The sequence below is a fragment of the Octopus sinensis genome, linkage group LG25, assembly GCF_006345805.1.
Source record: "Octopus sinensis linkage group LG25, ASM634580v1, whole genome shotgun sequence".
Classification (NCBI taxonomy): Eukaryota; Metazoa; Mollusca; class Cephalopoda; order Octopoda; family Octopodidae; genus Octopus; species Octopus sinensis.
This window is the reverse complement of record NC_043021.1, coordinates 18,602,380-18,618,225: the sequence shown is the minus strand read 5'-3', so window position 1 is coordinate 18,618,225 and position 15,846 is coordinate 18,602,380. Positions and strand designations below refer to the sequence as shown.

General features: G+C 40.0%; 1 protein-coding gene across 1 annotated transcript in view; it reads left to right on the top strand.

Moving 5' to 3' along the window:
* The window catches only part of LOC115224285 (N-alpha-acetyltransferase 25, NatB auxiliary subunit), a 66,573-nt gene that overhangs the window by 25,068 nt on the left and 25,659 nt on the right, over positions 1 to 15,846 (top strand). The window contains exons 2-11 of the mRNA XM_029795106.2: positions 161 to 246; positions 1,115 to 1,253; positions 3,616 to 3,812; positions 4,773 to 4,878; positions 5,854 to 5,934; positions 8,060 to 8,171; positions 11,976 to 12,065; positions 13,420 to 13,583; positions 13,711 to 13,823; positions 15,046 to 15,114. Of these exons, the coding sequence (XP_029650966.1) occupies positions 161 to 246; positions 1,115 to 1,253; positions 3,616 to 3,812; positions 4,773 to 4,878; positions 5,854 to 5,934; positions 8,060 to 8,171; positions 11,976 to 12,065; positions 13,420 to 13,583; positions 13,711 to 13,823; positions 15,046 to 15,114 (1,157 nt within the window). The remainder of the gene's footprint in view (positions 1 to 160; positions 247 to 1,114; positions 1,254 to 3,615; positions 3,813 to 4,772; positions 4,879 to 5,853; positions 5,935 to 8,059; positions 8,172 to 11,975; positions 12,066 to 13,419; positions 13,584 to 13,710; positions 13,824 to 15,045; positions 15,115 to 15,846) is intronic.

The window sequence follows — 15,846 nt, the reverse complement described above, 5'->3', positions numbered from 1 at the left end:
TTAGTATGGGACTTTATCCTCTGTCCACCCTTGCTAGTTATAAAAAAGGGACTCAGTCTGCTGTCCACACTTGCTGATGGTCTGTGTTATGGGAGTTTTATTTTTCCGTTGTCTTATCGTGGTTGAATAAGTAAATATTTCTGCTGAATTATCTTTCCAGAATGTTTGGATCTTGGCAACAACAAGAAGGCAGTACAAGAAGCTGATAAGCTGCTCAAAAAACAGAGAGATAACCAATGTGCAAAGGTAAGAAAGATCCCATCATTTCATCTTGTGGCATCACTTTTAACATGCCTCTGCTACTTAAGTCAAAAAGGAACTCCACCCTGCTGAAACGGGACCAAAATCTTTCTCCCGGTTTGATGTCATATTATAGACATGGGTATGGCTGTGTGACTGGGAAGTCTGCTTTACAACCTTGTGAACTAAATGGGGAATAATACTCTTGTGTGGTGTTTGTTGTCTAATTATGTTTTATACACTCTGACACTGTCACCATCTTTGCCTTCCTTCCAGCTACATCCACCCACCCTTATATATAATACAGGGTAGCCTCCTCAATATCAAAGCACCATTGCCTGTTCTTCTCTCATCTTTAAGCATTTCAACACCTGGCATAAAGCTAGCTCCCTCTTTACTATGACCCCACTTAGTCAAGGGGCCTTTCTTTGTCTTGCAAATTACCTGATGACCTCACTAGTGTCAGTGTCACACGAAAGGTACCCTTTACATTCTGTAAAGAGATTAGCGTTAGGAAAGACACCAAGCCATAGAAACCATTCCAAGGCAGTCACTGGGGTTCAATGCATCCCCTCCATTTCATTGGATCCGGTCAGACCATCCGACCCACGCCAGCACATGGCAGGCAGGCATTAAATGATGATGATGATGTCTGTATGGAGGAGGGGAAACAATATTTAAAATGCAGCAGCCTTTTGTGGGCAGGGATTAAAATAGTACCAGTAATATATTACTAATTGATTACATCAATTATGACTCTGCCCTACATATCTGCATCCTTGTACAAATACAAGAAACACACACACACACACAGTGGTGGTACTATAATGATGATGATGATGATGCTATTTGCTTGGATTTCTTCTGCTGGCAGGTATTAAAGGCACTGGCACTGCTCCATCTTGGCCGGGATGATGAAAGTTCCTGTATATTACAAGAAGTTCACTCTCTGCAGCCGACAGACGAAGCCACACTTCAAGGCATGTTGATTTGTTACCGAGAGACTCACCAATGTAAGTTCGGCCTATGGGCCATCTCTTTTCATAAACCAATCCTCCCTTTTGTTGTCAAAGAATTTAAAATATCCCTGTTTGCCCTTTCTTATCTCTGATATGTATATGGTGCTGGTGCCATGTAAAAAGCATTCAGTACACTTTGTAAAGTGGTAGGTGTTAGGAAGAGCATCCAGCTGTAGGCACCATGTCAAAATGGACAACAGAGCTTGGTGTGGATCCTGGCCTTGCCAGCTCCTCTTAACCCATTCGACCAGCATGGAAAACAGATGTTAAATGATGATTTCTAAATTCCTCTTTTTACAGTCTCCCTTATTGTTCTCCATCTCAAACCCCTTTTTTAAACTAATTTTAATATTTAACCCTTCTGTTACCATGTTCTTGTTGAAGTAAACAGCCTTCGTTTCCAATTAATTTTGAAAATAATGAAGAATTTACTAAAATAATTTTATCATTATTAAGCTGATGTTTCGAACATAAATCAACCCGAAATTTGAATGGGAAAAGGTATTAATTAATTAGGGCGGCGAGCTGGCAGAATCGTTAGCACACCGGGCGAAATGCGTAGCCGTATTTCGTCTACCGTTACGTTCTGAGTTCAAATTCCACCGAGGTTGACTTTGCCCTTCATCCTTTCGGGGTCGATAAATTAAGTACCAGTTGCGCACTAGGGGTCGATGTAATCGACTTAATCCGTTTGTCTGTCCTTGTTTGTCCCCTTGTGGGTAGTAAAGAAATAGGTATTAATTTAGATCACTGTAAAACAGGGAGCTTCTCTCAAAGAATAAGGGGCAGTTTCAAGGGGGTTGGCATCAAAACTGTTAAAAACTCCTGTTTCTTGCTTGTCTTTAATTTACTGGCCCCTTTCTGTTTATTTTGTACCACACCTCCCTGTATTTTAGAAATTTTTCCTTACAAACCAATATATTTGCCCCCTTCTCTTTTCTCAGCCCCTCTACACCTCACTATGTATTTCAGAAGTCCTGCCTTGTAAAGTCAATAAAATATCCTCATTCTCTCTCCATTGCCCCATCACACCACCCTTCATTTTATTGTTATTGCATTAGCAATCTAGTTTTAACCTTTTATCTGTTGCTCCCCATATATCATTGAGGGCTTAAGAGAACAATAATTAGGGAGTTGGTAAATTAGTTGTGAAGCTGGATCACTGCCTTAACCCCTGTTCAGTTCTATACTTAAGAGATGAGGAATTATGTACATTATTTTCATTCGACAGATATTTGTCCTCATCGTATTTGTTGTTAACACAACATTTTGGCTGATATACCCTCCAGCCTTCTTAGGGAAATTTCAAATCTGGGTTCTCATTCCTAAGGTATTTTTGATATTATTATTATTCAGGTCACTGCCTGGAATTGAACTTCGAATCAAGATTTCGAGTTCGATTCCAGACAGTGACCTGAATGATAATAATAATAATAACAATAATTTGACCAAAAGAAAATTCTAATTGAGCCCCACCTGCAAGGTCATGCGCTGTTTACCTTGATATGAGATCACCATGTCGCGCACATATGGTTGTGATGCCTGGTGTACCCTTATCAGACGGGTAGTCATGATGGGTATATTGGGCTTCGTATATTTTACCCCAGTGTCACTTTGATGGCATGCACTGCTCTCTCACTCAATAATAATAATAATAATAATAATAATAATATATCCCACCTGCAAGTTATGCTCTGTTTATCTTGATATGAGATCATGTCGCGCACATATTTTGTGATGCATGCCTGACCCTTATCAGACGGGTAGTCATGATGGGTATTGGGCTTCGTAATTTAACCCCAGTGTCACTTTGATGGCATGCACTGCTCTCTCACTCAATAATAATAATAATAATAATAATAATAATAATAATAATAATAATACCCCACCTGCAAGGTTATGCGCTGTTTATCTTGATATGAGATCATGTCGCGCACATATGGTTGTGATGCATGTGCCTGGTGTACCCTTATCAGACGGGTAGTCATGATGGGTATATTGGGCTTCGTATATTTTACCCCAGTGTCACTTTGATGGCATGAACTGCTCTCTCACTCAATAATAATAATAATAATAATAATGATAATAATAATAACAACATTGAAAAATACCTTAGGAATGAGAACCAGGTCCGAAATTTCCCCAAGACACCTGATGAAGGCTGGAGGGTATCTCAGCCGAAATGTTATGTTAACAATAAAGAAGATGAGGATAAATATCTGTCAAGTGTAAATAATGTTAACCCCTGTTATCTTTCAAAAGCCTTAACTCCTCACACACACTCACACACACACACTCCTTTCCTGCATTCTTTTCCATCTCCATTTTTGTGCTTTTCTTGTTCGTTTCCCCACAGTTGATCTGATTGCCAACATGTACGAGAACGCATACAAAGCCCGGCCAGACAGTGAAGAGATTCTATCAGCCCTGTTCATGTCTTACGTCCGACTAGGATATTACAAAAAACAGCATCAAACAGCAATGCTCCTTCACAAGTTGAAACCCACCAAGAACCCTTATTACTTCTGGGCAGTGATGAGTATTGTCATGCAGGTAGGTTAGTTACCCTCTCCGTATGTGTGTGTATGTGTGTCAATATCAGTGCTCTGCAACCATTTTTCACCTGTCGTGCACTTACATTCTTTTCAACATTTGGTTGCACACCTGAACTAAAAGTATGGGGAAAAAATTGTATTTAGTTACACTGGTCCAACCCATGCCAGCATGGAAAATGGACATTAAATAATGATGACTGCAGCACACCTACCATCGTTTTATGGCACACCAGTGTGCTGCAGCATAACCCTTTTTCACCTGTCATGCACTTATATTCTTTTCAACATTTGATTGCACACTTGAACTAAAAATATAACTAAAAGTATGGGGAGAAAATTGTATTTAGTTACACTGGTCCAACCCATGCCAGCATGGAAAATGGACATTAAATGATGATGATGATGACTGCGGCACACCTAGCATCGTCTCATGGCACACCAGTGTGCCGCAGCATACTGGTTGCAAAGCACTAGTCTATATGTATCTTTTATCTGTTACCTGTTTCAATCATTGGACTGCAGCCATGCTGGGGCACCGCCTTGAAGGGTTTTAGTCAATACATATGTTTTTAAACCCTGTCTGTTATCTTTTGTCTCTTGTGCCAAACCACTAAGTTATGAGGACATAAACAAACCAACACATTGTCAAGCAGTGATGGGGGGACAAACACATACACACACATATATGACAGGCTTCTTTCAGTTTCCATTTTACTAAATCCACTCAGAAGGCTTTGGTCGGTTTGAGGCTATAGTAGAAGACACTTACCCAAGGTGCCATGCAGTGGGACTGAACCTGGAACCATGTGGTTGAGAAGCATACTTCTTACCACACAGCCATGCCTGCACTTATGTATGTTTCTCTCTCTCTCTCTGGCCGTATGTATGTAGATTGTTGTTTAACCATTGTGTGTGTGTGTATATATATATATATATGTGTGTGTTCTCTCCCATCCAGGCCCACACAGCTGAAGACAGACAACAGGCCAAGTCACTCTATCTTCCTCTGGCAGAACGGATGACTTTAAAGTATATCAAAGAAGACAAAATTGAAGCTGAAGCAGGTAGTGTTTGTTGCTTTTATTGTTGTTACGCACCACCACCACCTCCCACTGTATACATCTTTAGTTCCTCACTGTCACATGCACATATATTTACGAAAATAAACAAAAGATGAGGGCAGGTGGAGTACAAACAAACAAATGTATTAGGATAGCACTCTGGAATAGAAATAGAAAAAGTCTTTTTACGTTTCGAGCCTACACTCTTCGACAGAAAGATACACAGAAAAAAACAAGGAGAGAAAAAAAATATATATATATATATATATCACGTGATCACGTGACCGACCAGATCATCAGATGTTGCTAGACATCGCTGGTCACAATGCGTTCGCATTGTTTTAGCCTTCGAATGACGCCACCCCACTGGCTAAGCGAGCAGGCCAACAGAAGAAAGAGTGAGAGGAGGAGTGGTGAAAGAGTGCAACAGGGATCACCACCCCCTGCCGGAGCCTCGTGGAGCTTTTTAGGTGTCTTCGCTCAATAAACACACACAACGCCCGGTCTGGGAATCGAAACCGCGACCCTACGACCGCGAGTCCACTGCCCTAACCACTGGGCCATTGTGCCTCCACATACACACACACACACACACACACACACACACATATATATATATACATTCATATATATATATATGTGTGTGTGTTTGTGTCTGTTTGTCCCCCCATCACTGCTTGACAACCAGTGTTGGTGTGTTTACATACCCGTAGCTTAGCAGTTCAACAAAAGAGACTGATAGAATAAGTACCAGGCTTTAAAAAAAAGTCCTGGGGTCAATTCATTCGACAAAAAAACCCTTCAATGCGGTACTCCAGCATGGTCACAGTCAAATGACTGAAATAAATAAAAAAATAAAAGTATACACACACACACACACCATATATACATACACTCTCTCATTTACTCTCACATTTGTTCCTTATCTTTCTAAACATTTCCACTATATTCTTTCTTTCTTTCTTTCTCCTCCCTCAGAGATTCACCTTTATCTGATTATATTGAAAGAATTGGAGAAGTGGCAGGAAGCTATAGATTTGTTGCAGGGACCACTTGGAGGTGAGAAACTTGTTTAATGTTTCACTGGGGTAGTGTGAAGTGTATGTGTGGCAGTTGCAGCAGTGGTGAAGTCATAGGGTTAATGTGTATGTTTGTGTGGGGTTGTTTTAGGGACGTACCTATCCAGTGCGGGTTTTCTAAGCTAGATTTTGTAGTGTTTGGAGGAACAAATGAGGAAAATAATCCTTAGTGTTCACAATATAGATTATGTGATAAAATTTTAATGATAAACGTACACTTTGATGCTTATATTATATATATATATATATATATATATATGGCGCAGGAGTGGCTGTGTGGTAAGTAGCTTGTTTACTAACCACATGGTTCTTTGTTCAGTCCCACTGCGTGGCACCTTGGGCAAGTGTCTTCTACTATAGCCTCGGGCCGACCAAAGCCTTGTGAGTGGATTTGGTAGATGGAAACTGAAAGAAGCCCGTCATATATATGTATATATATATATATGCGTGTGTGTGTTTGTGTGTCTGTGTTTGTCCCCCTAGCATTGCTTGACAACCGATGCTGGTGTGTTTATGTCCCCGTTATTTAGCGGTTCGGCAAAAGAGACCGATAGAATAAGTACTGGGCTTACAAAAAGAATAAGTCCCGAGGTCGAGTTGCTCGATTAAAGGCGGTGCTCCAGCATGGCCGCAGTCAAATGACTGAAACAAGTAAAAGAGTATATATATATATTTAAACACAAAAGAAAATTACCCTTTAACAGGTAATTTTTTTTACTTGCTAGAAAAAGCAGCCAACACGGCCAAAACCACAATAGCAATTTTCGAAGGAAATGAAAAATAAAATCCTTCACCTTGTTATTTTTATTTGCGATTATACCATGGTTTCGAATTTCTTTAGCAAATAAGATTATCTGCCACCCTTTAATAGGTAATTTAGCAAGACAATATTATCCGCCAGGCGAATTCTCATCAGTAACCGGCCTCAACAACTAACTTATAATTCAGAGACAAGATAACACGTGTCCCATCATTATATGTTATAATTTTTCAAAATTCTGCATGCAGGCATAGTTACAGTCAGCAATAAATACAATGCTGAGCTGAATCTTCAAGAATGCTATGACCATATTCATAAGAAACATCTATAGGGTAGCGAATATTTATTATAAATATCACTACTGGTGGTGATATATATAACGAATATTCGCTACCCTATATATGTGTGTGTACCACTGTAACCATTTTGAGAGAAAGGTTGGGCATAAGAGGCATCAGATGTGGTGTGCAAGCGAGAGATGACTGTGCTGGTATGGTCTTGTGTGTATGGACAAGGACAGCTGTGTAAAGAAGTGCCGATCTCCAACAGGAGGGAACCTGTGGTAGAGGTAGGCCCAGAAAGACATGGGATGAGGTGGTGAAGCATGATCTTAGAGCTTTGGGCCTCATAGAAGCAATGACTAGAGACCAAGACCTTTGGAGATATGCTGTGCTTGAGAAGCCAAGTGAAACCGTGGTTGTGGCCGATGCTGGTGTCACGTAACTGGCGCAGAGAAAGCACCTTTTGAGTGTTGGGCCTCATGGGGGCAAGGTGGCCGATGCTGGTGACACATGAAAAGGACCTTTCGAGCATTTGGCTTCACAGAGGTAATGACAAATGACCAAGACCTTTTTGATCAGATTATAGAGTGAACTGGGTGGGGTTTCTTCATGGCATCAGGTCTACGTCTTGTTTTACTGGCAAGGCTAAAGGACTAACACTGAAAGCAAAAAATGAGAGTGGGGTGGGGTGGAAGTGATAAAGTATGAGGAAACAGATTGTGGTGGGTGAGAGAAGAGGAGGTTGGGATAGAAGTGTGATTGGGTGGAGTATAAGGAGTGGGTGTGGGGATGAGGATTCAGAGAAAGGCGGCGAGCTGGCAGAAACGTTAGCACGCCGGGCGAAATGCGTAGCCGTATTTCGTCTGCCGTTGCGTTCTGAGTTCAAATTCCACCAAGGTCGACTTAACCCTTCATCCTTTCGGGGTCGATTAAATAAGTACCAGTTACGCACTGGGGGTGATGTAACCGACAAACCTCGCCGCCTCCTAAAATTGCTGGCCTTGTGCCAGAATATGAAACCATTGTTATAATGACTTATTTGAAATTTTATTTTTGTTCCCCAGAAAAATTCACCAGTGAGATTGATTTTCGGAAAAAGGAAATTGCAAGTTTGTATTGTAAATTAAAAGAATGGTCAAAAGCCAACGTAGCCTACCAAGCCTTGTTACAAGAAAAGTAAGTTCCAGCTTTGGTCTCTTTACACAGCTTTCCACTTTCAGAAATGTCTTGCCTCTCTTTTACTTTGTTAACACAATGTTCTGAGCCGATCCCATTGAATACTTTAACCCTTTCGTTACTGTATTTATGTTGAGATGCTCTGTGTTTCTTTCAATTACTTTAAATATAACAAAGAATTTAGTAAAATAACTTAGTTATCATTAAGCTAGTGTTAGGAACGTAAATTGTGACTAGGGTTTGGTGGAAGATTTTAATTCAAAACTTTTGAAAACAAGACATTTGTACTACAGAGCCAGAGTCAGTTTCAGCCAGGTTGGTATCGAAAGGGTTAAGAATTGTTCCTCTATTATATATTTTAACCCTTTTGTTACCATATTTCTGTTGAGATGCTCTGCGTTTCTTTCAATTAATTTTAAATATAACAAAGAATTTAGTAAAATAACTTAGTTATCATTAAACTAGTGTTAGGAGCATAAATTTTGACTAAGGTTTGGTGGAAGATTTTAATTCAGAACTTATGAAAATGAGACATTTGTACTACAGAGCCAGAGCCGGTTTTGGCCGGGTTGGTAACAAAAGGGTTAAGCCTTTAGCATTTAGGTTACTCTGTCAAATGTAATCCTTATCTGTTCACATTGAATAAACCCTTCACTATTTAAACTGGCCATGTCCAGGCCAAATATTCTGATTTATGTTCAAACTGGCCAGATCTGGCTTCTCACACACATCCTACAATGTCATTCTAAAACTAAACCATCAGTCATCAAAATCTTGAAGTAACATGACAATTGATTATTAATTCAAGACAGTGTGAATGAATAATCGTTACGTTTGATAAAATAATCTGAATGCTAAAGGGTGGAATTAATCCTGTATTATCTCATCCTTGACATCATTTAACATCTGTTGTCCATTCTGGCATGGGTTGGACGGTTTGACCAGGGCTGGTAAGCTGAGGGGCTGCACCGGACTCCAGTCTCATTTGACATGGTTTCTATGATTGGATGCCTTTCTTATCACCAACCACCAAGAATGTTATGAGTGCTTTAACATGTCACTGGCACAGGTGCCACTTGCGTGACACTGGTATCTGCCACAGCTAAGGCAGCGAGCTGGCAGAAACGTTAGCACGCTGGGCGAAATGCTTAGCGGTATTTCATCTGCCGTTTGTGAGTTCAAATTTCGCCGAGGTCGACTTTGCCTTTCATCCTTTCGGGGTCGATAAATTAAGTACCAGTTACGCACTGGGGTCGATGTAATCGACTTAATACCTATGTCTGTCCTTGTTTGTCCCCTCTGTGTTTAGCCCCTTGTGGGTAGTAAAGAAATAGGTATCTGCCACAGCTACAATTACACTTGGCTTTCTCATAGCTTTGAAATTTTGACGATGTCATTGTGTATCTTTAGAATGACATTGTAGAGCATGTGTGAGAGGCTAGATCTGGCCCATTTGAATATAAAACAAGTAGCATATTTGGGCCTGGTATGACCAGTATAAATGCCCAGCAGTTAATTATTATTGCATATATCATGTTGCACCTCACTAATGAAACCATAAGGATTCTGCGTAGAGTTAATCTCTGGATGTTTATGTTATGTTTTACATAACATAGCTAACATAGCTATAACAATTGTGTACAGTTGCTCCATTAGGTGATTTAATTATCACAACCTACATTAGATCTCACCTCATTAACATAGCTATAATGATTGTGTAGTCATTGATACTTTAATTATTATGTCATGTTTTACTCGTTAACATAGATTAACAATTTTGTAGAGTTAATTACTTTGGGTGTTTTAATTATTGTTTGTATCAGAGTAATGAATCAACAGAATTATTTGAAGATTGGAAACAAAAATACCTTGTGGTATTGATTTGATCCCCTCCACTTTCACGTACCAAAATCTGTAACCCTGTACTCAAGTTAAAATTCCCTTGTGGGGTCTTGTGTTCAAACCTCACTTAAGTTCACTTACCTTTTCATCCCACCAAGGTTTTCGTTTAATCCCAGGTCAGTGTTTATTGAGCAGACCTGTATTCAAAGGCATTCCATCTGTGACCATCCTGTCTTTTTTTCAGATATGTAGGGAAGTTACTCTCCATGTTCTTTTCTGAGATGGCAGGCTGTAGTTTAAAGGTGGTTTAGGAGCTGTTTCTAACCGGTCACTTGACTGTGTAGAGGCTCCCTCCAAGGTTGATTAAATATGTACCAATCATACACTGAGGCTTAATCAACTGAAGTTCGTCGTGTGTGTAGAGGGACGATGTGGAATGGAACAACTGGTTTTAATATTGGTCTGCGTTGTCCTTCCACCCACGTCACTGCTTCAAATATGAAGCCGAGCAGTAAGAGACAGAGTTATCTACCTTGCTCGGAATACTCAGATTGAACGCACACACACACACACACACACACATTGTGCACACACACATATTGTACACACACTTGTGCGTCTTATAAATTGTGTTTCAGTATCAGTTTTAAATCAGTTTTCTATGCTGCCATGGATGGATTGTCATGATTCTAGTCAGATTTTATTGGGAGCAACATCCTCCTATAAACAAACAACCATGGTCCATCTCAAGGTTACACACTTTTTTCGCCAGCTGAGTAGACTGGAGTAACATGAAACGAAGTGTTTTACTCAAGAAAACAATGCATTGCACTGTCTAGGAATTGAAACTGCAATCTTAGAATCATGTGAGCGACCCTCTACCCCAGTGCTTTTCAAACTTTTTGCTGGGGCGGAACCCCAAGGAAACATTCCACTGGCTTGAGGAACCCCTGTGCAATAATTTAATAGTCTTATGCACACATATCTGCACAGGAGAATTAAAAATTACTGCCAATTTTAGCAGTTTTGTAACTTCTTGCGGAACCCCTGGACTGTACTGGCGGAACCCTGGTTGAAAACCACTGCTCTACCCACTAAGCCATGTTATCAAGTGAGTATCACTTGGCAGCTTGTACGACATTTTCACTAATTGTTTCCCGAACATATTTAGTCTCAGGCAGTCATAAGCACACTCTGGGCCGCCTTACTTTTGACCCTGCTGTCAAATCAGGTGTTTGCTTCAAAGAGACAACACATCAACCAGTCCAGAGATTGAACTAACAACCTTGTGATCATGAGCCCAAACACCCTGACCCCTAGGCCGCACCCCCTCACATTATACACCTAGTATATGTGTATGTAGTATAATTGGTATTTAATATATGTATATAGTTATAACTAGTACCTAACTTATATATATATGGTATAATTAGTACATAATTTATATCTCTAGTGTATCTAGGCCAACACTAATCTAGCAAACCTGTCATCATAGACACTCCAACTCTGACCATCTCATCGTTTATTTATTTTTTTTTGGCAAGTATGTGGATCTAGCACTATGATATCAAATCAGGTTATTTTTAAATTCAAATACAGGTTTTTTTAACCCTTTAGCATTCAGATTATTCTGTCAAATATAATTAGTGCGTTTATTCACATTGTTTTTAATTAATAATGCACTATCTTGTAGCTTTTGAGATTTTGATGATGTGATTAATTGTTTTTAGTGTGACATTGTAAGGTAAGTGTAAGAAGCCAGATCTGGTTGGTTTAAACTTAAAACAGGTAGAATATTTTGGCCGGGTATGGGGACTAGTTGAAATGCTTAAAGGGTTAAGATATATTTAGCTGCTTTTTCTAGCATGTACAATGAACACATAGTTCTTTCATGAACTTATGAACATTCATACTGATGATGATGATGATGATAATAATATTAATGATTCTCTTGCTTTTCAGCCCAGATGATTGGAGCTTTTGGAGTCAGTATTTAACATGTGTCACAGAACTCGTCAAGTGTAAAAAAGACAGCAACGAAGAAGAACACAGGTTAGTGATGTCACCTTTACAGTTTTACACACCTGTCACTTTGTTATTAGTGGTGGTGGTGTTTTAGCCCAGGGTCTGGTCATATCCAGCAGGGAGTTTAGTAAATACATCTGGGGTAATTTCTTTGCAAGGTAATTAAATCCCAAGCCAATATGTCACCTGTTAATTTGTCATACCACCTTCTTCGTTAATGAATTTATCATCTCATGGACATCTTTTATCTTTAATTTTTTTTTTTTTTACCTTTTACTTGTTTCAGTCATTGGACTGTGGCTATGCTGGGGCACCATGCTGTTGGGTTTTAGTTGAACAAATCAACCCTGGTGCTTATTGTTTTAAGCCTGGTACTCATTCTGTTAGTCTCTTTTGCTGAACCACTAAGTTACAGATGTAAACTAACCAACACCTGTTGTCAAGTGGTGGCAGGGGACACATACATATCTATCTATCTATTTATCTATCTATCTGTATATATATATACATACATATGCACACACACACACACATGATGGGCTTCTTTCAGTTTCCGTCTGCCAAATCCACTCACAAGGGTTATAGTAAAAAACATTCGCCCAACATTGCCACACAGTGGGACTGAACCCAAACAGACTCCATGGTTTCTCTGGCTGAATGTCCTTCCTAATGCCCAGGGGATGTATTTCCTATTATATATTATGCACAACTGAATCCTATGTATTCAATGCTTTCAAAACCTCATTATGTGGTTTTACTTCATTATTATAATTATATAATCAAAATCGAAATCGATCAACATGAATGGAAATTGTAGCTGTGATACCAGTGCCGGTGGCATGTAAGAGAACCATCCGAACGTGGCCGTTGCCAGCGCTGCCCCGACTGGCCTCCGTGCCAGTGGCACGTAAAAAGCATCATCCGATTGTAGCCGTTTGCTAGCCTCGTCTGGCCCCCGTGCCGGTGGCACGTAAAAAGCACCATCCAATCGTGACCGTTTGCCAGCCTCGTCTGGCCCCTGTGCCGGTGGCACGTAAAAAGCACCATCCGATCATGGCCGTTTGCCAGCCTCGTCTGGCACCTGTGCAGGTGGCACGTAAAAAGCACCCACTACACTCACGGAGTGGTTGGCGTAAGGAAGGGCATCCAGCTGTAGAAACACTGCCAGATCAGACTGGGCCTGGCGCAGCTTTCTGGCTTTCCCAGACCCCAGTTGAACCGTGCAACCCATGCTAGCATGGAAAAGGACGTTAAACGATGATGATGATGTATATATATATATATATATATATATATAAATATAAATAAAAAAAAAACCTAGACATTTGTTTACTCACAGACTACAGGAACCAATTGAGATATTTTTCTTTTGTCCTTTCAGTGAGTCGTCTGCTCATTGCACAATAGAGAAAGCCGTCGCGTTTATTGAGAAACTTGCTGATGAAAATCGAGAGATTGAACGGCCTCTCAGAGGTCCCTACCTCGCTCGCTTACATCTCCTCAAGATGTTTTACAATGATAACAACGATTACTCAGATATTATTGGTAAATATACCTTTTGGTCTGGTCTTACCGTTTCCCACTCTCTCTCTCTATCTTTCTCATTGCCTCTTATACATTACTCTGTCTGTTTTGTTGCCTCTCATGCATTACTCTCTTTCTCTCTCGCCAGGTAAACCAGCAGACTTACTGAAGCAGTATTTTAGTATGTTCGGTGATAAGGCGCGATGTTTCGGTGACATGCGTGACTATATAACAATGTTGGGTGATAAGGACAAAAGTCAGGTAAGTTTAACCTTAGTTTCATTAAAAATCAAATCTGCCTTTGTGTATGTACATGCATATTTTGTGTGTCTGATCAAGCATTTATATACATTTACATGTGTGTGTGTGTGTGTGTGTATATATATATATATATATATATACACATATATATCAACATCATCATCGTTTAACGTCCGCTTTCCATGCTAGCATGGGTTGGACGATTTGACTGAGGTCTGGCGAACCGGATGGCTGCACCAGACTCCAATCTGATCTGGCAGGGTTTCTACAGCTGGATGCCCTTCCTAACGCCAACCACTGCGAGAGTGTAGTCGGTGCTTTTTACGTTCCACCGGCACAGGGGCCAGTCAGGAGGTACTGGCAACGGCCACAAATAAACTTTTTTTTTACATATATACACACACACACACACACACATGTATGGAAAATTCCTCCTATACCTGATTAACTTGTTGATCTTTCCAGTCTTATAAACCAATCTCGAAGGAGGTTAATTCTTTCACCATTTTTACTTTTTCCTAAATGCTTTCTTCTCATCTTTTTTATGTTTCTTCCCTCATTCAATTTTTAGTGGCACGTAAAATGCACCAATCCGACCGTGGCCGATGCCAGCCTCGCCTGGCTCCAGTGCAGGTGGCACGTAAAAAGCACCCACTACACTCACGGAGTGGTTGGCGTTAGGAAGGGCGTCCAGCTGTAGAAACATTGCCAGATAAGACCGGAGCCTGGTGCAGCCTTCTAGCTTCCCAGATCCCCGGTCGAACTATCCAACCCATGCTAGCATGGAGAACGGACGTTAAACGATGATGATGATATGTGGTTTGTGCCTGATGAATATATTTGAGGTGTTTCTCAACATATGAAACTATTAGTAGCACTTAAAGACATGTATTGTGTACTTTAAATGATATTTATCTCTCATCAGATTGAGTACTTTTTTTGTTGATCTTACCGTCATGGAACACTACATTATATATATATATATAATATATATATATATAATGGCGGTGCCCCAGCATGGTCACAGCCTTAGGGCTGAAACATAAAAGAATAATAGAACATATATATTAAATGGCTGTTCTTATCAATATAAAATACTACCTTGACCTCAGCTTGAACTCCTGTCCCCTCCATTCAAATATTTAGTTGTCCAAATGTTGTCCCATGTCATTATTGATGTTTGTTTCATCTTTGTTTTTATTTCTTCTCTTCTCACTTTCAGTTTTTGACTTCAATCAACGAAGATTTACGTTTAAACATGGGTGATAACTCACAGGAATATCCTCAAACTGTAAGTATTTAGGGAGGAACGGTGGTGGGTGGGGGAGAAGTTTTGTGTGTGTAAGGGGGACAGACAATATGTAGGGGGAGCACTGTAAATGTGAACAATGTGTTAGGGTATGTAGTGGACATTATGTAAGAATCTATAAAGAAGGGGCCATGCGTCAGGGATCTGACACACGTATATGGTGACCAAAGGGCCACTATACCCTTATATTACAATACACTTGCATCTGCCTTCCTCCCCCCTTCTAACACACCCTACAACTTTTTTTTTTATTGTTTTGTCCCCTTCATTGTGTTCGTGATTTTTACTCAGCAGGGGAATATCTAAAGGGTTGATTGATCCACTAGAAGTAGCAGTCAAACCCCCCAACACACACACATCACCATCTTAGAAAAAGCACACTTTAGATGATAATGTCCTATGTTCCCCGTACAAGAAGGAAAAGATAGGATAGTCATGGATGGAATATGTTTGATCATTGGTCCATTTAGTCATGGTTGACCCATAACTAAACAACAACAACAACACTCCTTACTCTATCACCACCTGTCTCCACCACCACCACTACTACTACAGAGAACTCAAATTCTATTTATTTTTGTTCAATATAATTTGTGTTTCTCTATGTCTCACTGTCTAATCTAGTATTAATCTGCCTGTTTATCTCTCTAATATAATTCCTCTCCCTCTCTAATCTCTACCTGTCTAATCTCTTTCTGTCTAATCTCTCTGTTG